A 25,877-nucleotide genomic window follows, 5' to 3' on the forward strand; every position below is an offset into this window, starting at 1 on the left:
ATTTTCTAAATCTAAGCCATGAAAAGAAGATAAAAGTTGAGATCAATCTAAATCTTGGGATGAAAAGGTGAGGCATTAGAATTGAAAAAGAGTGGTCAAATCAGCGAAATAAATGACCACTCAACCAATGATTGTCCAATCTTGCCTTCTTTTAAGGAATATCTTCATGAACAAGCTCATGTTTTAAACACTTTTCAAATGCCCAATCATAACCCATACTCATAAATATACAACTCTGGTTGGAGAAATCATATAAATTTCAGTTGGAAGAGTGATAACAATAATATACAAACTTCACAATCAACGTTTCAAACACACCATAATTTCCAAAATTCACATGGATATGCATCTCCTTATGCTCCACCTCCTAGAAGAAATCTTGAGGAAACATTGCATGCATTCATTGAAAAGTAAGAGACAATCAATACTCAACTTGCTCAAAACATGACAGATTTTAAGCCATCTTCCTATTATCTCAGCGTCTAGTTCACCTAAAAAAGGCTCGTACCCAAATTCTCTCATGCTTTTTACAATCCACACTAATGTGACCACATTATCAGCTTTTGTCATAATAGTTGGATTTGCTTGTACTACCGGAGCTATTAGGATTGTCGGGGCCAAGGCACCAGGCATTGCCTCAATCACTGCTCTCACTATTTGAGCTATAAACAAAGGGTCGGCATGTAGTGTAATGGAGCTGCTGCAGGTGCTAGAGCCATAGCTAGGGCCATCGTTGAAGGCACAACTTCTTATCTTTGCTAGGCTGAACCCTCGAGTTGTAACCCTTCAATATGTCTAAAGTCAATGTTATAAATGAGTCCAGTCGACTCTCCTAGTCTTGATTGATGAGGCTCTAGGGTATATGAGAGGCAGTTTCCTTCAATGGATCCTCTCCTTGTCTTTCCTCAAACCTTTCTCTAGTCATTATAACCTTCCTTATGCGAACCATCCTGGTACAAGTAAAAAATTTATTAAACCCCCTTTTTCTTTCACTCCTGAACCCAAGTTAGGGCTCTGATACCAACTATAATAGTCTCAAACTTGTAAACTCAAAATAGATGATATATATATTCGTAGTAACCAATTATATATATATATATATATATATATATATGAAATTTTAGCAGAGTTTTTTTTTTGTATTTTTTAGATACCAAGTTATCAACTCAATCATTTCTCAACCTGCAACATCAATCACAATATTCGTCTCATCATTTGGACTTTCAAAACTCAAGCATATTTTAATATTTTAATTCCATTTTATTTAGAACACTATGATAAAAGCTAATAAATTCATAACATGCATCATCTCTTTCTTCTTCTTCTTTTTTCAAGTATTTGTGCTCAAAATATATATACAAGCAACCATGATTCAACTTAATAATAATAATAATATAAATTACATCACATACAAGATAATAAGTCAAACATTATAATTTTTAGATATGGAAGTATATTACAACAAAATATTAGTTCTTCCAATTACATTAATCACAAACAAAATTATTTATCCAAGCATATACTTTCCAAATCGAGGGTGCAATATACGTAAAAACATAATCGCATTGAACTTGATTAAAAAAAATTACACATTTCAATAAGTAATTGATGAAGGATTACCTATTCATATACAATAAAATAACTTTCATATCATCAAATAAATTATCTTATTTTACTTTTGAAATTTCTAATTTCATAAATTCTTTTCTAAATATAGGGATAAATCTACTAAAATAAAAATATCAAAAGTGTCTCCCACAACTAGCATATTTAATTTCAAAGTTTTACAATTAATCTATTTTGCATAGAGTAATTAACCCATTAGTTCATAAATTAATTTTCTTAATATGGTTATTCAACCAGGCATAAATTCCAATAATCAAGAAATAATCTTCAGGGCCTGCCCATTTACCAAAGCATTATTTCCAGCAACTAATAAATAATCTTCAAGGCTTGCCCATTCACCAGGAAATTAGTTATAGTAACGAGAAAATAATCTTCAATGCATCCATTCACCAGAACATTATTTTTAATAACCAAAAAATAATGTTTCAAGACTTGCCCATTCTCTAGGATATTATTTCAAGTAACAAGAAAATAATTTTCAAAGATTGCTCATTCACCAAAGTATTATTTCTAGTAACCAGCAGTAGAATTTACAATCTATAAAATTCCTTCTACAAATAACAAATATAAACTAATTAATTACTCCAAGTTGTCGAACACCTACCTAGTGTTTGTGCGCATAAGGAGGTCCCTTGTTGCTGATCAGGTCCTGCGGTCACCTTTGTACCAACAAAAATTACTTTGTCATTGTTCATTCATTTTTAACTGGTAAAATTCTAATACCCATTATATATTATTTGATTAAATTCAACACCTTTAATTAAGCTTAATTGACTTATAATTCAAGGAGAATAAAACCCCCCATTTTGAAATATTTACTTATTTTTTCCATAAAAGTTCCTATCTAATTTAACCAATCAACATCAATTATCTTCAATTTCACAAGATTCCTCAATAATATTATTAGAACTCCATTCTCTAATTTTTCTTCTTCATTTGGCTGAAAATAACCTAGGGAAGGAATTGAAGATTTTTATTTTCTCTTTGAAAAATTCTTACTCCATTCATATAATAACACTTATAAACCTTTATCTTTCAATATTTTCCAAACAACGGTGTTAAACCTCAAATCCCCTAAATTATTCCTCCTTTGGCCAAATATTTAACTAAAATGGGGAAAAATAATTTTTGCTTCTTTTATTTAAAAGTAAACACTTACCCAATCATAATTCATACTATCTAACATGGTTCAAACATAATTTGCATTATTCCTATAAATTATAACATAAATTCACAACTTCACATAATCATAATTTTGCATAATCCTCCATCAAACATAAAATTAAAGGAATTAATCATTTAGAGCATGTTATTTACCTTACTTTGATAAGGATTTAAGGAAAGAATGCAAGAAAAATCAAGTTTTCATCTTCTCTCTCTTCAAACCCTAGCTTGAAATCCTTTTTCCAATGCACTCACTACCTTAAATTCACCCCCTCTTTATGTTTAATTAAGTTAATCACTCTAATTACTCACTTTAATTAGTGTAATCAATGAGAATTTAAGTAGAAAAATCACCCAACCCTTCCCCCCTTTCTTTGTTTCAAGCTCACGGCCAAAAAAGAAAAAATAGAGCATTTATAGTCTAACTTTTACCTATTTACACATTGGCCCTCATTTCTTCTCAATTCTATTTTTGTCACTCAACTATTCATTTTATTTAATTCACACCATAACATCTTATATTTTATTCCATTGTATCTAATTACAATACTTGAAATCCTTTTATTTAATCTATTCGGTACTTTATTTATTTTACTCAGATTATAATTTAGTTTGTTTTCACATCTTGTTTTAATAGTAAAAAGCATATATATAAATTTAATGAGAGTTTGTTTATTTGGATAGATTAATGAAAGTTGAATGATAAATGTCTTACTTTATGGAACTTGCAAAATTTTTTTCTATTTTAATATTTTGATTACTAGGGACTAGAAATAAGTTGGTTGGGGGGGTGTAATTAGTACTTAAAAGTCTATTTTTATCAAGGTTTTATATCATCATTTTGCACTTAAAGTATCAATAACTCCTTAACTAAAGCATGTTTTATAATAACAAGTCTGGTAATATAAGATACCTTTAATTTATAGTAAATTTTTATTTTAAATGCATGCCTATTACATAAATCAAATGATTGATTGATGAGTTTAACTATTAAAATTGAGAAGATAAAGAAAGGGCTAAGCTTAAAAAAGATATGTTGGTTGAATTCAAATTGGAGCACTATTCGGTTATTAGATTATAAATGAAGATGTAGAACTTGGATTTAAGTCTGGTCTATATAAATGAAAAGCTAAGACATAAATCTAAAACTTTCATGAGAGTCCAAGATTTAAAAATATCATTTTAAAGTTCAAATTGTAACAACAACGAAGAAGTCAAAATACATCCTGTAACCTAGACATTATTCAGTGTTCAACCCATATCTCAAGTTCTAGAAGTTCAAATGCACCGATTCATTTTGTGTTAAAAAGCTAAGACAATTTTCCAAAACTTTCATAAAAACTATTTGTTTAAATTCTGAAGTTAACAATTTCAGATAAAAATTAAATTTTTTTAAAAAATATATATATATTAATAAATTTTAAAAATTTCATCGGCCGTTGATATGCAATGTTGTTTGTTCAGATAAAAATTAAATTTTTTTAAAAAATATATATATATTAATAAATTTTAAAAATTTCATCGGCCGTTGATATATATAATAAGTTTAACTTTTTTTTATATAAATTTATTTGATTCATTTTGTGTTAAAAAGCTAAGACAATTTTCCAAAACTTTCATAAAAACTATTTGTTTAAATTCTGAAGTTAGCAATGTTGTTTGTTCAGATAAAAATTAAATTTTTTTAAAAAATATATATATATTAATAAATTTTAAAAATTTCATCGGCCATTGATATATATAATAAGGTTAACTTTTTTTTATATAAATTTATTTTTTTAATTTCACCCTTTCATTTTAAACTTATTCATAATTAAATTTTATAATTTATTTTATTTTATTTTTTATAAAATTATCTTCTTCTTTTTTTTGTCGTCATATATAAACATAGACGCAAGTCCCCCTCGCCTATTGCTAGAATTGATACGTGCAACGTCGTTTTTTATTTTTTTATTTTCCTTATATACAAGTTGTTGGTTGCTAACTTAACAAAAAGAGAGTGTCCATGGGTCGCGAAATAAAACATGGCTGTTCTATTCAAGAAACAACGCAAGGAGAAAGAAAAGAGGAGCGAAGAAAAACTGGAGCTACATATCAAAAGCTTTTAGCCACAAATAAGGCTGTCAAATCAGTTTCTCCGAGATCGTTTAACCACAAATAATCAAGCGCACAAAACGCATAGCCACCAATTCCAGGGAGCTTAAAGTTTTAACCAGAGGTCCAGTGTTCAGTAAAGGCACCGAGTTGGGAATCTCTGAATCTATGCTGGAAGTCATGGATGTATAGACTTGAGTCAGCACCATACCCTTGCCGCTCCCCAATCTTTTTCTCAAACATATGCTGCCAATAGTAGCCAGTGAATGTGAAACCTCGACCACCAATCTCACCAGCCCAAACCAAGCAGCAATGCCAGCATCCTCAACCCTCAATTCATGTCTGTTCTTCCATAGCTGCTTGACGGAATCAAGCTACTTCCAAGATGCTTCTTAACGCCCAGGAATACTGTTCCACACACCCAATTGGATGGATTGGTAAGATGAACGATATAGAAATTAAAGTCCAGATGAACAGTATATGTACTTTCAAAAGTAAAACTACCTACCTCAATTGTGCATAAAAAAACGTTGTCTACAGATTGGGAACAAAAAGCTACTTAAAACTGTGCAAAGCAAATATTTTTAACAAGCATTTGCTGGAAAGAGTTGAATTTGGAACAGACTATCAACTTCTTCGTTCCATTATGGTTTTCCTAATAATGAACTTTCTACTTTGAATCACACCAGCCTGCAGCAATAGCAACCTTGAAAGATTCATTTCCAGAGCATCACCACCAACTAGTTTAATGGCAGTTCTTTACTAAGCGGGACATATTGATAAATCTCCACGCTTGAAGCCTCAGAAGGACATAGAAGAACGCTAACGCTTTTTTAGCTCCAACAAGCAGCTACCAGCTACTTGACTATGGACAACCTAACTTGATTTTTTCAAATCCAAGACTAAACTGTCAAGGTGTATCTTTCTAGAAATAACCTGTAAAGTTCTTAGGTAACATACCCTCAAAATGCATTCTTATAGCAGCGGGGAAAATTACTGATTTTGAAATGAGAGACCAGGTAAAGTTCGGACTAGAATAACTGAGATATCCTAATTACTAGACTAGTCAAGAATCAGAGGTTAACAAAAATGGGAGAACACAGGTTCCAAGCTTGAACAACATTACTAAAGAATGTAATCCTTTCACAGTGACCGCGACAAATTTGAAAGCTTTCTGATGTAACTGAAACATTCACATAATTACATTAGTCTAACATTATTACATCAACTCCATGAATTATTACATTAGTCTGGAATAGCCAGCTTAATTTAGAATCCAGATGCAAAACAAACATGCCAAAATCAATTTGAAGTCCCCGGTAGAAATCAGCTGGGTTATCCAATCCAAACATTAACCACTGAAATTAACTTGAAAATTATAAAATAGTTCACTTTTTTGTTGACAAACGCGGTTGAAGAATCAAGTTTGACATTAGCGAGGTCTTTCATACTAGAGATACCGATTTCTTGATTTTAAGCAAAAAGGAAAAAAGAAAAAAGAAAAAAGGGGGAAAAAAACAGAGCATACAATTCCAAGAAAATTTAGCAAAACCCTAAATCCATAAAACATGCAGTGAATTGGCAAATACTCACTTGCTAAACTAAAGTTGCGTGATTTCCCTTGCAATTGCAGAACAAACACACGATATTTAGACAAAATAGAAGAGAGTTCGAACCTGGCGAGGCGAGTGTATAACAACTGCTTTGACAGAAGATCACATTTCTCAACGGTGGGCGGGACCTGGATGCATTGCTTATTCTGGCCCAGCAACTGCCTGTAATAAGAACCACCATGCTTTGCCATAAACAGTGAAGCTTGAGCAGCCTTGGATTGCAACTGAACTAGTTTCGATGCCATCACTTCCCCTAAATGTTACCACAGCCACTAAAAAGACAATACAAAAAAATACATTGAGGGGATCAATCTCAGATCTTAATGGTGAAACGCACATGAGAATCCAGAGCCTAACTCAAAAGATTATATAACTCAAAAGCTCTACTGCTCGTGACGAGAGATAGGGTAGGGTTTTTCGAGGTTTGAGCCGGACTCTCTGATACTCTTTATTCTTGATCTGCCTCGAAACACCGTGCAGTGAATGTGCCAGGGTGACCACTATACTCTTGCCACGTTATTTTCTCTTCCGTTTTTTGAATTTTCATATTGGGATCGTACGGTGTAATTTTCTAGACTGAACCAAAGCACAGTTAACTATTCATGGTCGCTTGAATGCTCCCATACAACAAATTCAAATTCATCCATCAAACCCTCCAATGATTCTAATCTCACAGTTTTGGGTAAAACTTCCCGGTCTCTGTCTTGCTCCAAACTTTCTGCTATAGTTCTCCCTGCGACTTAAATTCTCTTCTTGCTTGCCGGCGAGTTCAGCCAAACTTTTATCTTCTACTCACTTACAGATAGCTCACCGGATTTTAAACACCAAAGCAATTGTTCGGCGCCATTGCTCAAATCAATGGGCGCGCGTGCACCACGGAAATATAAACATGGAATCTCATAGCATAACAAACATGACAAACGTTGCTTCGAACTTTTATGGAAATAACTACCGGTAAGTTTCAGTCAGCTTTGCTCGCATAACTGGAGTCAGCAATCCATGACACATGCTAAAGTACACAGCGATAGAATAAAGAAAAACTTATCTTAAAGCACTACAAAAACCTGTCTACACCTAAAGCACTATGACATGAACCCCATTTCTCCAACACTCAATACGGGATCCTCCAACATAACTCAACTTTGAGGTGATGCTTTAGCAACTCCACTCTGTTGTGCGGTCTGTGATGCTGGTGCTGATTCATATGTCCCACGACCATTGTTAGTTGCGTTGCCGTCAGCAGAATATGCAGCAGGCTGTGAGTAACCACTACCATAAGAGGTGCTGCTGTAGGGAGGAGGCCCCTGTCCGTAACCTGGTTGGCCAGCTGGTGGGACACCATAGGGAGGAGCATACCCTGGCTGAGCACCTGTGGCACCATAACTGGATGGTGGAGCACTCTGGGAACCTGAATCTGGTTGCGCATAGCCAGATGGAAGTGGCTGGGAGTGTGGATATCCTGGCTGACCAGTAGGCTGGCCATAGCTTCCAGGGGTGGTGGGCGACTGTTGGCTCTGCCCATAAACAGGTGGATTGGCTGGAGGTTTCTGTGATTGAGGTGCTCCATAGCTCCCATATTGTGCAGCTGGTTGACCACCATAGCCAGATTGGGAAGATGGGGGCAACCCATAACCAGGCTGTGCAGCTCCCTGAGGTGGATAACTTGCTGGGTTTGGGCTAGGCTGCTGGCTAGTAGAATAACCTTGCTGCCCCATTGCAGATGGCTGAGATGACCCTTGAGCTGAATCTCCTTGAGCTCCATATGAAGGAGCATGTCCTTCTTGAGTTGGGTTAGCCACATTGCTGTAGCTAGGAGCAGAAGTATAACCTTGCTGTTGATCATATGGTGGTGGCTGACCATACCCAGGCTGCTGATACCCACCATAGCCATCTTGGCTATAACCCTGCCCTTGTTGATTATAGCCAGAAGCTGGTGCCTGGCTGTAATTATAACCAGTGCCATCTGCTGGAGCTGCAGGACCACCAGAAGTTTGCTGCTGGGATGTAGGTGGCTGATTATAGTAATCATAACCCTGATTTTGCTGATTTGCCGGGACGGATGACTGGTCCCAGTTAGGGGGGTATCCGCCAGGTGGTTGTTGTGGAGGATAGCCTGGATAAGCTGGCTGAGACGTATTGTACTGTGCTGATGCACCAGGGTATGCCCCAGCCTGCATGTAGCCATAACCAGCCTGTTGCATTGGTGGACCAGATGGTGGACCCCAACTTGTAGGTGGTCGTGCTTGATATCCTTGCTGAGGATAACCTCCACCCATGTTTGGATTCCTCATACGATTCTGCAGAAAATTGATGCTTCATATAACCAATGTGAACTTTAAAAAATGCATGGCAAGCCACAGGACGCATGAGCAGATATAAACATAAAACAGCTAAAATGAGAAAATATAAAGTCTGCATAAAACAACATAACTAAACAAATAGGTCCAATTAAGCGATTAATGGATCTCATATTTTACCAGGAAGAGGTATGAATGCCTACATACCGTACTTGGTTGGAGGAAATATTGAGTACTCCAGCAGAAGCCCAACCTCACCCTACTTGAAAGTGAATGGGTACAAAAGAAGCCACAAATACTATACAAGCTATACCAAAAAAAGGGGAGAGATGCGTGCTAATTGACATGCATCCTTGAAGGACCTTATCTATGGGGACATGGGTCTCATTAATGATGCATCCATTGATTTAAAAGAGCCAAATAAGCTTTCAGCAATGTAACACTACCATCTTCCCAGGAGCCATTGCTTAGAAAATGCACGGATGCCATGGTACCTTTATAAAATTAGTAACTACACATGACCTAAAAGAAAATGCTTAATAGAAAGCAGTCTAATCAGCTTCACCACAAGCACTTAACTACAAAAACAGTATTTCACAATTATGTGAACTGAATGTACATGAATCCTTCCAGAAGAATACAGGAAAAGAAAGCAAAATGGAGACTACACTTTTGCATGCAATGGCAAAGAGCAATAGTATGCATAAATGTGATCTCAACCTGTATAATCCTTTAACAACCTGTTACCCTTGAATTAGGGTCACCAAAAGAAACTTGGAATCCACATTGGAAAAGCAAGAATATAATGTTAGGCAACTTACTAAAGAACTGGAGTGTAGCTGTTAGGGAATTTACCAATAGCATTATTGATCACAGAAACAAATTCACTAAAACAATTTTCCAACTTAGATAAAGAAAAAACGACAAATTAAACATGTTATTTCTTCTAACTTCAATTTTTCAAAAGAGAAGTCCAAAACTACCAAACGTAACAATAGTAATTGCCATAATAACCACAAAGTCAAACACTAAACAAGATATTGGAGGAAAGTTTTTAAGGTAGTGTTTGGTTATTGTCTTAAGATAAAAGAGACAAAAAAAAATGAAGACTACTAGGGAAAGGAGAGATGAGACTCAAACAAATTGTGTTTGATAATGGTATAAAAGATTGAGTAATGGTCTCTATATATTGTTTGGTTATGGCAGAAAAAAGTTAAAAAAATATATATTTTACCTTTAATATGTATTAAGATCAAATTGACATATTTTAAAAAATAACTACACTATCATTTTTACTTTAGTTTACATTGAGTATTAAAATTAATAATATTATAATAACTCTAGTTATAAAACCCGAACTGGCATAGAATAACTCTAGTTATAAAACCCGAACTGGCATAGCAAGTCGATCCAAGGCCTAAGTTTGTCTAGGCTTAAGAAAAAATAAGATATTGACCCAGCCTAATTCAGTTAAAAAATCAGATTGACCAACGACCTGGGACAAAATAGTGGTCACAAACCCGTTACTTTTTCGGAAAAAAAAATTGAGTCTACCTGGATTCAACCTCTTAACTTGACCCCGGCCTTGCCCTAGGTCGACATCCAAGTGGGTATTAAAATCTTGATGATAATCATTTTTATCCATGCATTGACTCGGGTCAACCCAGGTTAACCCTCCTAACATTTGACATAAGCCTTGTCCTAAATCAACCCCAAATCAATTTTTAAAATTATAATAATAATAACTTTTAACTTTATGTTGACTCGGGATCAACCCCCAGATTAACCATCCCAACCAGAGACCCGAGCATTGCCCCAGGTCAACTCTCGAGTCAAGTTCTAAAACTATGACTAACTATTTTTATTTTCACATCGACTTGGGTCAACCCTCCCAACCCATGATTTAGGCCTTATCTCAAGTCAATCCCCAGGTCAGCTTTCAAAACTGTAATAACCATTTTTTACTCTTACGTTAACCCGGGTCACGAAAACCCAACTCGTGACACGAGTTGACTCCTAAGTCGAGTTTTAAAACTATGATAATAATCATTTTTATCTTTACACATTTTTGACAATTTTGAAAATGATAATTTTTTACAATGATATTTTAGATATAGAAAATACTAAATATTATCTCTCCATACATGTTCCCTTTTTACCTCCTATTTTGGAACTACAGAAATTCACTCCAAAATTATCCAATGACAGATTTTTTATGTCTCTTTGACCAAATATATTTTTGTCTTCATTGTCTATCTTTTTTATCCTAGAACAGTAACCAAACCCTAGCTAACAAATGAAACTGTCCTGAAGGCTAAGATCTAATAATAAGTAATCCAAGCTAAAAGAGCATTCCCATCACAAGCAAGCTTGCAACTCCTCTCCATTAATATCATTTACTAAATATTAGAAAACAGGATTTAGAACCATACCAGGGCATTCCAAGGGGAACAATAACATAAAGGAATCCATGTTGGTGTCACCAAAACTCCAACAACACTAATCCTACAATAGTTCTCAATAACAATATCAGTAATATGACACAATCAATAAGCACATACAGTGGTAGAACTATATCCATAAACCATTTACTTAGGGATCCAACCAAGAATGACCAAATATTTTGCTTAACTAATCATTGGCTAAGGATTCCTTTACAATGCTTATCAACCTAGGCAGAAGTATGAGACATAGTATCACTGAAGATCCAATGGTTCAACATAGCACTAAGAACTTGATGACAACCATAATCACTCTCAATTACAACTTGACACTTAAACTTTCAAAATAAACTTATGTTAAGAGTCTTAAACCATATATCCACCATCCACCTCAAGAGATATAGTAAGATGACACTAACTGCATATATATAAGAACCTGCCACAGTTGCAACCAGAAAACAACAATGGTTTACAGTCTTCCTATCAAGTTGATCTATGAGAAATCCAGATGTATATTGAACAGTACAAATTAAATGGCATCCAATTCCTAATTGAACCATAAACCAGCAAAATATTAATAAACAAACCAAGAGTATCCACCACAACAGGTAGCACTGAACAGTCACAACTATGCTTCAAGAGCTTGGCTTGGCAAAGGAAAAGAAAAAAGAAAAACTATCCACCAGCCAAGCACGCTCTTGTCAAATAGGTAAACAAGCAAAAGCAGTCTGCAAGTCTAAATCTTAACAACCCAAGTGAATAATAAAAAATTGACATGCTTATGTCCCAGAAGAAGGTCTTCTAACTATTCAGTATTACAATAGGATAAGAAAAACAAACATATCTATGAAAATTGATTGACTTTGAAGCATGAATGGAAAAGTTATATCAGCTTCTTCCCATGAAATTCATGAAGGAAAAGGAAAGGCAAAAAATGTTCTTGATTATAGAAAGGCACCCAAAGTTCCTTGAAAGACACAAGAATAAATGTTCAAGATATGGTCCAAGTTCATAATGCAAAAATTAAGCAAACAGAGAACAGCCTAACTAAATAATACAAGACTTAAAACAGATATTAGAAACACAATTGAGAAAGTGCAAGGGCTAAAAAAGCAAAAACTAATTGACTTGAGAAGGGAAAAAAAATGCAAAAGCCAGGCTATAAATGAACTTGAAGATTATCAGAAAATGTCTAGAATATTTCTAGGATGATTTATAATATTATAAAAAAAAAAAAAAGAGAAGCCAAAATAATTTTATGTGAGATATTTTACCAGACCAACAATACGAATCCCCTTCTGACCTGCACTGGAACATACAATATACCATGACCAATCTGAAAAATATACCTACCCCTAACGTAGCACAATAAAAGAGAGGACTGCAATGGATGCTAGGATTACTTATCATATGAACAGAAATCTGTATGCTAATTTTTATATCATGATTAAGTAACTATAGTCAAAAATAATAACATAACTAAAAAAAAAATTTAGTCACATAAGCACAACCAGATCACTAGCCCTAAACAAAAGGCAATAAAAACAACAATAACGAAAAATCATGGACATGCATATTGAACTGTTTCCCAGAAGTTCAATGTTCCAATACAACAAAAGGTAGGAGTTCCTAAAAGCAAACCCCACAAACTAACATCAACAACCATACATACCTCACTGGTGACTTCAATAACCAACTGTTTTGCAGCCTCAACTTGTTCACTTGTCCCCTCTATGTGAACTGTCCTTTCTGTAGATGTATCACCTGGGGGCAGATGCAAAGGTATAACCTGAAGAAGTTCAAAAATATTGACCTAAGTAAATGATAACTGAACATTATATACTCAACCAGATTAATAGATAGCACAAACAATAACCAATTAACCATGAACCAACTACCAAACTTCAAAAGAAACACTTCTCTCATGAGAAATAATGATGCAATAAAAAGAAGATACAAGAAAAATTGGTGAGGATGTAATTCACAAAACAAACCTGAATACGGGCTCCAGACCTAGCTTGCATGTTCTTAATAGAATCACCACCTTTGCCAATAACCAGACCAACCTGTATCCAACATGCATCACAAACTACCCTGAAAGAAACCATCGAAAATAGTAACAAAACACAACTACTTCCACACACCTTGTTATTGGGAATCTTCATTGAAAAATGTTCAGAACCACCTTGACCTGCATACCTTCGGGAAATTGTACCAGAACCCCCCGCATCAGCCTGTACGGAGAAACATTCACCAGCAAGTACCAATAACAAAATTTCAGTTATAACCAAACTAGAAAAACAAAATTCTGGTTGTGGGAAGAAAAACCCCTAGAAGAAATAATCCTATAAAGCAATAAATCAACATTAAAGTACACCATGAGAAATCATCAATGACAAAAAACATATAATACTTGCAGCTAGAAATACATGGCATGAATTGATTATCACTAACTAAAATCTCAAACTATTGAATAAACTATCCCATGTGGCTGAAAAACACAAATGAGTATGCAAGTAAAGCAGCATGTACATATCACACAGTTAGAATTCAAAGTCAGTGTCCTACCTCTGCAAGGACATCATTAATCAACTGTTCTGCCTTGGCAATTTGTTCAGGTGTACCCATAAGCTCAACAATCCTATATGGGGAGTTGGGATCAGCATCCATGTCTCGAGTGACCTGAATTTTTGCTCCAGACTGAAGCTGAAGATATTTGATAGTCTCTCCACCTTTTCCAATTATAACACCAACCCTGCCTTGTGGAATATCAATTTTTTTACTCAAACCAGAACCACCCGGGTATGAGCCGTATGATGCCGGAATTGACGAAGGGGCCAAGTTTGATATGGTAGACTTCATATCTGTAGTCAATCAAAGAAGTTAGTTTGAAATTCCAAATCAAACCTGAATATGATCTTGCAGCTGGCAAAAAAAAAAATCAATAAATCTAAAAATTTTGTAAGAAAGAAAAGCTCAAAATCAAGTTGGCAACCAACATTGGGGAAAAAAAAAATCACTGATATAAACCATAAACATCATAAAAAAAAAAGTATAAGAAATGTAATAGAGAGAGTATCAGAAACTGGAAAAACAGAAAACACCCTGGCTACAGTATACTAACATAAACAACCATTAGCCACACCTACAGCAACAACCATTAGCTATATTTTTTTAGTTTTTTACATAATAAATGAAAAAGGCTACAGAACGGGTACAATTCATGGGCATGGAACATACAAAACATCAGAAACCCTAGCTACAATACTTGCAAAAAACAGCCAACAGAAACAGCATTGCACAAGAGTCAAAGTGACAGCAGAATTTCATAAAATAAATACGCTAATAACATTTAAACACCCACACAAAGTAAGATTCAAAGTTCAAACAATTTAATAAAATGAGAGCGCATATATCCACAAATATATATACAAATATATACATAGAGAGAGAGAGAGAGATTGAACCTGGAGGAGCAGAGCTGAATCCCTTACTACTCTCAACAGAGTCAAACCCACTCGCACCGTTTTCAGCCCTAGGTCGCTTAATATCAGCACCGGCACCACTCATTATACGAGCGGCGATCTCCTGAGCTTTCTGTTTGGCCATCTGGATCTCGTCAACAGGGGGCGGCACGCTGTTGTAAGATGGTGGTGGAGCGGGGTCGGAAATCGGAGATGAGAATCCTGTTTGCCTCCGAGTTGAGGGAGGCGGTGCTGATTGGTCATCGAATTTACGTTTGTTGGAAGATGGTGGTGTGGTGTCTGTGGCTGTCGAGTATGTAGATTCGTCTGCCATTGTTGAAAGAAACCCTAGGGGATTGAGAGAGAGAGAGAGAGAGAAGGTGGGTGACGTAAGAGGAAGCAGTGGGGATTTTAATTCTATAAGGGAAGGTGGTGGGGCACGTGATCTTTAACCTAAAAAAAGGCTAGCGAGCCCACTAGAGTATGGTTGAAAGGGAACCTAATTATCAAAGAGCTGTGAAGCCAGCCCACCAGTGCTGTAAGCTTTCATTCTCGGCCTTCGATCATATATGCTGCTACCTTCAGTTTAACCAGCAAGGACTCCAATCTCCGCGCCTGCAAATGCCAGAGCCTAGAAGCCTCTTCACGCCTCTGAACATCCTTGATCATGTCCTCCGAACACAGTACATGGTTGCTTTCCTGGATGAAGGAGTCAAAACCAAACCATTGAACTTTCCACTATCATTCTGGCGAGATGCTCAAAATTGGTCTTCTTTCAACTTCTCGTTACAAGGGGAGGCTGTCTTCCCACTCAGGTCTTTCATCATCGACTCGCAGAATTTGTTGTTTTACATGAAACTCTGCTCATCAGGTGATGCATGAGAAAGACTCCCTGATAAGTGTCAAATTTTGTATTAACGCAGAGCTTCACCTTGGGAAAGCACGCCCAGGATCTGCCCACCAAATATCTTTCCAACTAGGCAGCATCCCGTGTGGGCAATTCCTTAACAATTTTTCAAGCAACAGTTTAATGCGTGAAATAAATAGTTGGAAGCAACAAGACCAAAGAAGCTACTGCTCTAAAACTTATAAGTCCAGGGAGGAAAACACCCAAAAAGAGTAGCTTTACACGAGCTTTCTGAGAATTACACATGCGAGCAAGAAAACGGGTAGTTTAGCGCATCTGGCAACAAAACGGTTTTAGAGGGTCTGCAGCCACAGTAAGAGCTCCGGAGAATATAGGGCATGGATCTATAACTAAAGAGTGTATTAACAGCCTCTCGCTTCACACAGCACTCGGGAAACAGATACCATTTCATTTAGTAGATCATAAGAGTGCAGCCAAAGCTGCCAGCAGGGAACCACACTTAACTCATTTGGTCCACCAATGGAGGAAGTACTTGCGTCTATGGATCTTCGTCTGCAGTTGGAGTAATCCGTAAAGTAGGGCGGTGGATGGGCATCCTGGAACATGGATGTCTACAGGGACAATCCTGTCGCAACCACGAACAACAGAGTATAAATAGTGGTAATATCCACCACCGTTTGCGCAGCTGCCCATTGAGATGACCCACCTAGGCTCCGGCATTTGATCATACATCCTGTGAACAACTTTCAAAAGCAGTCTGAAACTTCCCCCCCTTTCATCATACATGCATGTCTGGACTGACAAGAAGAATCTGATCTGAACGCTTTGCCTGTGCTAATTGTATTTTGAAGCAAGTTCCAAATGAAGGTCTATTACATTAGAAGAGAAAATTCAACCTCGTTGAAATTGATATGCAGGGGATCCAAACATCTTATCTAATTACAAAATATATTTTGAAAATAAACCAGTTGAAATTATTATAGATTTTAATTTTTTAATATGAATGTTTTTTTTTTCCCTCAGGATAAAAAAAATAAAATAAAAATGTTTGTTTTATTGCACATCAATAAGTTATAACAAAAATAATAGTCAAAATTGTCATATTATTATTTTAATCAATTTAATAATTTCTTAAAATGGTTAGATTATTTCTACGATCGTTAAAATATAAATATTCAACCATAAATTTTTTTTATTTGAACTCTTTTTTCTTCATTTATTCTATTCATTTTATTACACTTAAAATTTCTATTATATTATTCTTAATTTAATCTCAGGTTTTACAATCTATGTTGTTGTTGAGATTTTATCTCATATAATCAAGGATTATATAGGTATAAGATTTTATATTTTTTTCTTGAATTAGAAAAATTAATACATTTAATTAGTTTTCAAAAAAAATTTGTATATCTAGTTTCCTATTTTAATATAGGTTTGCATCCTATAAAATGTATCATTTGTATTCAATTAATACAATGAAAATACAATTTTAAAACCAAGCATGGTATTAGAGTATTGTTTGAAAAACCTCTACCTCTGTAATTTTTTTTCTCTTAAACCTCTACCATTGATATAAGAACCTCTACCTTACATAATTATTATTATTATTATTATTATTATTATTTTCTCTTTTCTAGTGAATAAAGATGAGTGAAAAAACATTGAATCATTTGGGATGAAATTATTTCCTATTATTGTTCAATCTAAAATTGTTTTTAATACAGAAATCACTCTTACTAAATCAAACTATGATGTTTGGTCCCGATTGATGGGATGTATATTACTAACATGGAGAAACTCTTTTATATTCATTGCAAGATGAAGTCACCTGCAAAGATAAAAGATGGATATCAAAAGCGGTATGTTGAAAATTAGAAAGTGAAGAGGTGATTATTGATATCTATGACTCCAAAAATTATAAAGCATTACTTATATTTACCTACTATCCACGAAATCTGGAGTGCTCTATCAAAGGACTTTTATGATGGAAGTGATAAGTTGCAAGTTTTTTCCTTAAACCAAAAGGCTTTCATCGCCAAACAAAGTAGCAAATCAAACCCGATCCATATTCAACATTCCCGAGTCATCGCAACGTCCATAAAGGTATGATAGAATGATGACTCCATTATAGTTTAGGGTTGAGTCTTTGCTTGTGTTTGCTTTTAATTTGTTCCTTTTAATTTTTATTATTTTTTGCTTTTATTTTATTTGCATTGTTTATTTTCATGCAATTTTATTCATTGTATTTATTTTACATGCATGCATGCTATTTATTTGAGTTTTCACACACTTCGTAACAAACACGTAAAAGTTCTAAACCCAAGCTCGTCTCTTTTAAGAACAAAAAGGAAGATTCAGGTGGCGAGTATGATTTATGTCTATTAATGCTCATTTGGATTTCCATTTAGATTGAAACTCACCCTATATATCATGGAGTTTCTTTCATGCTCAAGTTGTATTAGGTTAAAAGACTGGTTATCCCCCTGATAATTCAAGTAATCCATGAACCTAAGAAATTTATAGGAATGAGTAGGTCAGGCCCAAACCTTCATGAGTTAAACCTTATCTAATAGTATAAAACCTTTTAGGACACAAATAAAAAACAAGTATGCATATTCAATTTGATATTTTACATTCACTTATACATTCTGGAAATATAAGTCTTCACTTTAAAGTCCAACTCTTCCTCAAGATTTGCAAGACCTTAAAAAATAGGATAAATAGACTTAACTATGGTAGAATTGGGATAAATTTTTGAAAAGGAAAATGGTTTAGCTAATTGATCTACTAGAATAAACCATTTGCTCTAAAAAGTTTAAAGGAGAACCATTACATATAGAAACCATTATTATGAAATACAATGTGGAAATGCCTCTATGCCTAAACTAGAAAAAAAAAAAAAAACAAAACCATGTTTTCCAAGTGACATACCTCCATGTTCCAAACTAGAAAACAATGTCATCTTTACGCAATGAAAGAACCAGCTATAATTTGTCAAAGATCTCAAAAGACTTTTCCTCTCATTAAAAAAAATTATTTGATCGAAGTACATTACCTACATCTGATGGAGCATTGACACGATCAAAAGATTGATGTTTTATTCTAAGTATAGAAGTGTCAAAGTAATAAATAACCCGGCAAGACCAGGGTTAAACCATAAGAAGGTGAACTATATAAAATTATAAACAATAAATGAAAAGGGAGTTAAAGAGAACTTTTAAGATGTAATATTGATGTAAGGATTAAACAAGGATAAAACAATTGTAAAGGTTAGAGGATCCACTAATGGTATTTCAAATAAGTATAATATAAACTCTTTTTATTACTCAACTAGAAACCACACATAAAGAAGGTTCCAATCAGATTATAAATTATTAACATGATTATATTAATTATCTTATTTAAGTGATGTCAATACTTATAAATGTTGTTAGGTATTCATGGTGATACCTTATGACAACAACAAATCAAGTTCCTTTCATAACACATGTGTCATTTATACCATTTAGTTGGTTATAAAAGGATTAAATATTTGTTATACCATAAATTGTACAACACAAATTTAATTAACCATTTAACATGCAGGGTATTAAAAGTAAGTAAGATAACAAATACAAAACATGTTAGTATCAAATATTAAAGTCCATGTTGAGTTTATACTATATTTATTTTTACACCATTAGTGTAAACTTTTCACCTTGAAAAAATAAACTTAACTAAATATAATGAAGATCAGAAACATAAATAAAAAAAATAAAAACAAAAAAAATGATATACATTAACTAAGTAAAAGAAATGAAAAGTATAACTAAGAGATTAATATAACATGAAATAAAACTTGAATATTAAAAAATACAAAGAAAGAAAACAAGAGTAAGATCTTGATCTGAAAACCAAGATGTCTCAATGTATGTTAAATGCTTCATTTTATAGGTTAAAATTAAGAACTATTGATTTGATGACTAATTATTAAGTGGGTGGCCACCTCTTTACTTGATGATAACCATTATCTTCTTGTCTAAATAAAAAGTAATTGTTAACATCAGAATATGAACAAATAAGCTTTATAAAAGTTTTGGGCATTTGTCTCAGTTTTCTAACAAGACAAGAATAAGCACATTTGAACTTTTAAAACTTGCGATATGGGCTGAACACTAAATAGTATTTCAACTTCTCTTTTCTTGCTACAATTTGAACTTCAAAACAAGATTTTTGAATATTGGACTCTCATGAAAGTTTTATACTTATGTCTTAGCTTTCCATCCATATAAACCAGACCTAAATTCATGTTCTACAGCTTCAGTTATGATCCAATAACCGAATGATGTTCCAGCTTGAATTGAACCAACATCTCTTCTTTAAGCTTAGCTCTCTCTTTATCTTCTCAATTTCAATAATTAAATACATCAATTAATTCTTTAAATTGTGAGATATTCTACATTTAAAATCAGCATTTACCATAAATTAAAGATATCTTATATTATCAAACTTGTTATTATAAAACATGCTTAAGTTAGAGAATTTAATGATACTTTAATAACAATATAATTATATAAAACCTTAATGAAAATGCACTTTTAAATACTAATTATACCCCCCAACTAGCTTATTACTAATCCCTAGTAATTAAAACATTAAAGTAGAAAAACAATTTACAAAATTCAAAAACAAGACATTCATCATCTAACTTTTATTGATCTATTCAAATAAACAAACTCTCATTAGATTTATATGTCTGCTCCATACCTCTTTACCAAGATATTAATAACCTTTTCTTTTATGCTTAATATATCAACACATAGTTATAGGGCTTTGTTTAGATGAAAACACAATTTTGTTTTAGTGTTTTTCTAAGGTTTACTTTCGTTGGTTGAGATTATATATTCTTTTTTTTTTCCTTTTTTGTTATAACTTGAAACACAACGTATCCTTAACTCATGTAACGAGCTTTGGGTTAACGACTCCTAAACCAATCGGTCTTAGAGCGTTAAGTGTTAGGACACCCATACGAGTTTAATAACTCAGGTGGCAGATACTAGAATGTAGATAGTGCAATGTTTAATGCCCTTAAGTTTTATCCTCAACCCATGTAATAAGTATTGGGTCAATAGCTTTCAAGTTAGTTGACTAAAGGGTATTAGGTGTTAGAACTAACCCATGTAATAAGTATTAGGTCAATAGCTTTCAAGTCAGTTGACTAAAGGGTATTAGGTGTTAGAACACCCATCTGAGTTTAATTACTTAGTTTATGGAGGTTACGAAATCAATCTTATTTATATTTTTATTATCATTAATATTTATATTTATTATCATTTTTTTTACAAATTATATCTTATCCCTTTTCTTTAGTTGTTACCTTAACAAAATAACATAATTAATGTAATGATCCAATGTACAACTCACAAACAAGTGTTAAAATATATGTGTGAAAATGATGATTTGTAAATACTTGGTAAATAAGTATAAGAGCATAATCAAATGATCATAATATGAGAATTTGTAAATCTGAATATTTCATAAGAAATGTGTGATAAAACTTTGTTCTTGAATGATTACTAAGATACATTTCAAGAGTCAATAAAATTCCTCCTTACTCTACCATCTTAACAATAACAGTTATGTCAAATGGTTTTAATAACAATAAAAAGTTAGTTTTTTTTACTTATGACTACACCCCTCCCTTTAACCAAAATGAGACATTGTCCTTAATGTTCTAAGGTAAAAAGGTAGAGTATAGAAGACATCATATAAAGGAGCAGCGATTGACAAACTTGAAACATACTTAAATAAATATAAGAAATAACAAAATAGAAAAATATTATGTTATGAGTATAAAAGACATAAGTTTTACAAACTAAGGCTCAAATCCAATCTAAATTTTTTACAACTTTCCTTATTTAACCAGTCTATTCAACTTATGGAGGAATCAATTATAGGGATGAAAGATTCTAATTGATCAATTAATTATTTAGTAGTAGCAACAAAGATTATGATTTGTCATACCGAAGATGTTAGAAATTTCTGTTCCACAGCATGATCAAAAAAAGATAACAAATTATCATAAAAACTATTAACATTGAGCAAACATATAGGTTTCTGGTGAATGTTTAGTTGGGCCCAAGAGGGAATATGAAATATCTCTTCTATTGCTCAGACCACATGGTAAGGCAATGAAGGCGTCAATATGATCAAACATTGTATTCATTCATTTAGACATTGTGGAGACCTGTAGTTCCTCTCCAATTATTTTTTCAATGATATCCACTTTAGCTAAAACTTTTAGAATGATACTTAAAATTTGACTATCTCCTAAAAATATAATTGTTGACATACTACCCATTAACTCAAGGTTGTCTTCCTCATACACTAAATAATTCTTTCTCTCAGCTAGTACCCGACCAAGATGATTTATTGATTCTAAAAACTTTTTTTCTTTCTTAAGACTAGATCCACTAAAAGCATAAATTTTTTATTTGATGATTTAAAGAACCTGTCATTTCTACACACTTCTATATCAATTAAATGTATGAGTTGAGTAGAAATAAAAGGAAGGAAAAGATGTTTTTGTATATAGAAAATGGAAAATGCAATCATATCACTTATATGTAGGCTAGCTAGAGTCTCCCTTTCTCTGTCTCTCTAGAGAACATGTGTATGTATAAGTAGTTGTGATTATAACTCACATCTTCCCTTGGTTTTACGTCCAAGAATAGCTAAAATACCTTTAATGGGTTAGGGATAAGCTTCTTATCCAGTTTTTTTTAGTCAGATTCCCAAGACTAAGTCGATCATAATCTTTATGAAAATAGAGTTATAAACCATAAATTACACAATGTATATTTCCACTAGGATGCATTTCAAGAATTAATAGAAGATTATCTAAAGACTTCTTATTCAGGCCATCTTTAATGAATTATATTTTATCTTAATAATTTATAGATATCATTCCTAAAGAACAATACTGTACATTACAAGTACATCTTGATACATCGATGATAGACTTTCAGTCATTTTACATAACATTTCTTTGCACAAGTGCTTTTACCTATCCCAAACATCTATGAAATAAAAGAATTGGAAGACTCACTTGATAATCAGACATTTGCTTTAATCATCCAATTAATATCTTTAGGAATTCCATGGTTCATTAACAACCTCAATCTTTCACACTCAGCACGGTAAAATTTTGTAATCATATTCTAAGGAAAAGTAGGAAAATATTTTTTTAATTTTTCAAAAAAGTAGGAAATTTTTTTTTTAATTTTTCAAGATTTATGTCCATTTTTTAGATGAGAAGTGGAAAAGAGATACAAAGAAAAGAAAAGGAACAAGGAATTGAACAAATATATACATAAATATTAGTTATCATGGAAAACTGAAAGAACCAATGCTTGACCGCTTTTTATGATCGGCTTGTTTTAACTCGCAAGTGCACGAGTGTGCGATGTAGCAATTAACTCGGTAAGATCGAGGTCATATCCACAGAGAGCTAGATCTGGAAATTAAGCTAAGTAACAAAAAAAAACTCAAGAGAAATTAAATTAACAATAACTTGGTTGAAAATAATTGATGGATTTGTTTTCAAAGATAAAAAAAAAAATGTAAATAGATTTTAAATGACAAGAAAAGTAAGTCTTGGTCCAAATCAATTTTAATGGTGATGTATTGGTGATTTCTTCAACATATATAAGATAACTCAACCTAATATCAACGATGATGATATTAGATCAGAAGATATTACAATGAAATTTAAAAGGATGAAAATTGATTATTGCTTAAGAATGAACAAGTACTTTCATATTAAGTAAGACATTGAATCAAGCAATCTCTATACCAAAACTAAAGTTTGTGCATAAAAATTCAAGATTATAACATTACCTAAATGATTTCTAAAATTTCTTTACAATAATAAATCATTCATGAAGAAAATAAGAAGATAAACATTAAGATTCATTCATATCCTAAAGAACTCACCTCAATCACCATTATCCTTGATTTGGATCCAAGAAAGAGTTTAGCCAACCATGATTATATATAAGAACACTTCAATAAACATGAAAGAACTTGAATCCAACTGAAAAAATAAGTTTTACAAACTAAAGAACCGAAATCTATAAAGAAGAACACAATACAATTTCAGAAAAAATTCGGACACAAATCTGACTCTAACTTTGGACAGCAATTCGACCCTCTTAGAAGCTTTTTTTGGAGAAGTCTATTAGAGACATATTTATAGGCAATTCTGTCACCTTTCCAGATCATTAAAGAACAGCTCATTTGGACACCTGAGTCAAAAGTTATGGGCAAAACACCGAAAGGTGTTCTGAAAAATCAAATCAAGACAGCTTTACAACTACTTTGGTGCACGTTTTTCTTCCTCATTTATGAGGTGTCTCCTTCTTCTTTTTGACCCAAAATAATGTTAAAATATCCCCTCCAGCTTTCCATCCATGTGCTTGCCTTCTTGGATCAATGGATTGCCCAAAATAAATCAATTGTTATTTGTTGTGTGGACATGTAAGATCATGGATTGTGTTTGGGTTGATTTGAAGGTTGATTTGGGGTTGATTTAGGGCTGATTTGGGGCTGATTTTTGGGCTGAATTTGAGCATCAAATAAGTATACAAATGTACTTATTATTTGGGCTAAGATTGACATTGAAACCTTGAGTGTTTAATGGTTGAAGTTTGCACACAACATAAGGCAAGTTTGGGCTTGAAATAAATCATATGATATTCTTTTCTAGAATTGGAATAGAATTGATTTTTGGGACAAATTTGGAGCACTTATTTGAACCAAGATTTGCTTGGTTATGTCATACAATTGGTTATGAAAGGATCAAGTATTTGTTGTACCATGAGTTGTACAACACAAATCTAGATTAACAATTTAACATATAATGTATTAAGAGTAAGTAAGATAACAAATGCAAAATATGTTAGTATCAAACATTAAAATCCATGTTGAGTTTATATTATACTTATTCTTACACCATTAGTGTAACCTTTTCACTTTGAAAAAATATATTTAGTTAAACATAATGAAGATGAGAAACATAAATAAACAAAATAAAAACATAATAATGATATACATTAACTAAGTAAAGAAAAGAAAATAAAAAGTATAAATAAGAGATTAATATAACATGAAATAAAACTTGAATGTTACAAAATACAAAGAAAGAGAGCAAGAGTAAGATCTTGATATGAAAACTAAAATGTCTTAATGTATGGCAAATGCCTCTTTTTATAGGTTAAAATTAAGAACTATTGATTTGATAACTAATTATTGAGTGGGTGGCCATCTCTTGACTTGGTGATAACGATTATCTTCTTGTTTGAACAAAACATTATTGTTAACATTAGAATTTGAACAAATAGTCTCATGAAAATTTTAGGCATTTATCTCAACTTTTTAACAAGACAAGAATGAGCTCATTTGGACTTCTAGAACTCGAGATATGGGCTGAACATTGAATAGTGTTTAGACTATAAGGCAGATTTTGACTTCTCTTTTGTTGCTACAATTTAAACTTGAAAAAGATATTTTTGAATATTGGACTCTCATGAGAGTTTTAAGCTTATATCTTAGCTTTCCATCCATATAATCCAAACCTAAGTACATGTTCTAGAGCTCCAGTTATGATCCAATAACCGAATGATGTTCTAGTTTGAATTGAACCAGCATTTCTTCTTTAAACTTTACCCTTTCTTTATTTTCTCAATTTTAATAATTAAACACATTAATCAATTATTTAAATTGTGAGATATGCCTACATTTAAAATAAGCATTTATAATAAATTAAAGATATCTTATATTACCATACTTGTTATTATAAAACATATTTATGTTAAGAAATTTAATGATACTTTAAGTGAATAAATTATATTGAGATTTGTATGCTTTATAATATCACTGAATTGTGTTTGAGCTTAATTGAGATTTATGTAAAATAGGTTATTTTGATTATATGTTTTTTTGGCTAATTAAGTAAGAAGAAATGAATGGAAATTAAAGAAAATGTATGAAATTGTTGTTTTTAATAATGTTAAAGATGTTTAAATTTGATTGAAAAATTTTAAATGCTCCTCTTGAGTTTTTCTAAGTATGGTTTAAATTAAATAATTATAAAAATGAAAATTTTCGAATTTTGGTTTAATTATGTTTTTTTTTATATACATACATACATACATACATACATATATATATATATATATAAAGTAAATTATTATAAGAGGGATGAAACTTGATTTATAGCATAATTAGATATTGGTGCACAAGTTTTGGAAAATATAGGAATGTGAAAATCT

General features: G+C 32.8%; 1 protein-coding gene and 1 pseudogene across 1 annotated transcript; both read right to left on the reverse strand.

Annotated features, from left to right (window-relative positions):
• Positions 1–4,710: 4,710 nt before the first annotated feature.
• Positions 4,711–7,289, reverse strand: LOC105114737 (uncharacterized; annotated as a pseudogene).
• Positions 7,290–7,377: 88 nt separating this feature from the next.
• Positions 7,378–15,123, reverse strand: LOC105114738 (far upstream element-binding protein 2-like). The gene is made up of 6 exons (XM_011011389.1): positions 14,703–15,123; positions 13,804–14,099; positions 13,380–13,469; positions 13,230–13,301; positions 12,908–13,024; positions 7,378–8,794 (listed from the first exon to the last, which is right to left on the reverse strand). Exons 1-6 carry the CDS (start codon positions 15,031–15,033, stop codon positions 7,634–7,636), a joined length of 2,067 nt encoding a protein of 688 aa, XP_011009691.1. The 5' UTR covers positions 15,034–15,123; the 3' UTR covers positions 7,378–7,633.
• Positions 15,124–25,877: the final 10,754 nt, after the last annotated feature.

The sequence above is a fragment of the Populus euphratica genome, unplaced genomic scaffold, assembly GCF_000495115.2.
Source record: "Populus euphratica unplaced genomic scaffold, PopEup_1.0 scaffold572.1, whole genome shotgun sequence".
Lineage (NCBI taxonomy): Eukaryota > Viridiplantae > Streptophyta > Magnoliopsida > Malpighiales > Salicaceae > Populus > Populus euphratica.

Bases quoted from the DNA above. Each gene is read 5' to 3' on its own strand.
- LOC105114738 (XM_011011389.1), bottom strand. From the start codon at position 15,033: ATGGCAGACGAATCTACATACTCGACAGCCACAGACACCACACCACCA. The intron at 14,100-14,702 runs GTTCAATCTCTC...GATTGACTACAG, and splicing joins ATTCAGCTCTGCTCCTCCAG to ATATGAAGTCTACCATATCA. The intron at 13,025-13,229 runs GTTTGTTTTGTG...GAACTTCTTCAG, and splicing joins GGTCTGGAGCCCGTATTCAG to GTTATACCTTTGCATCTGCC.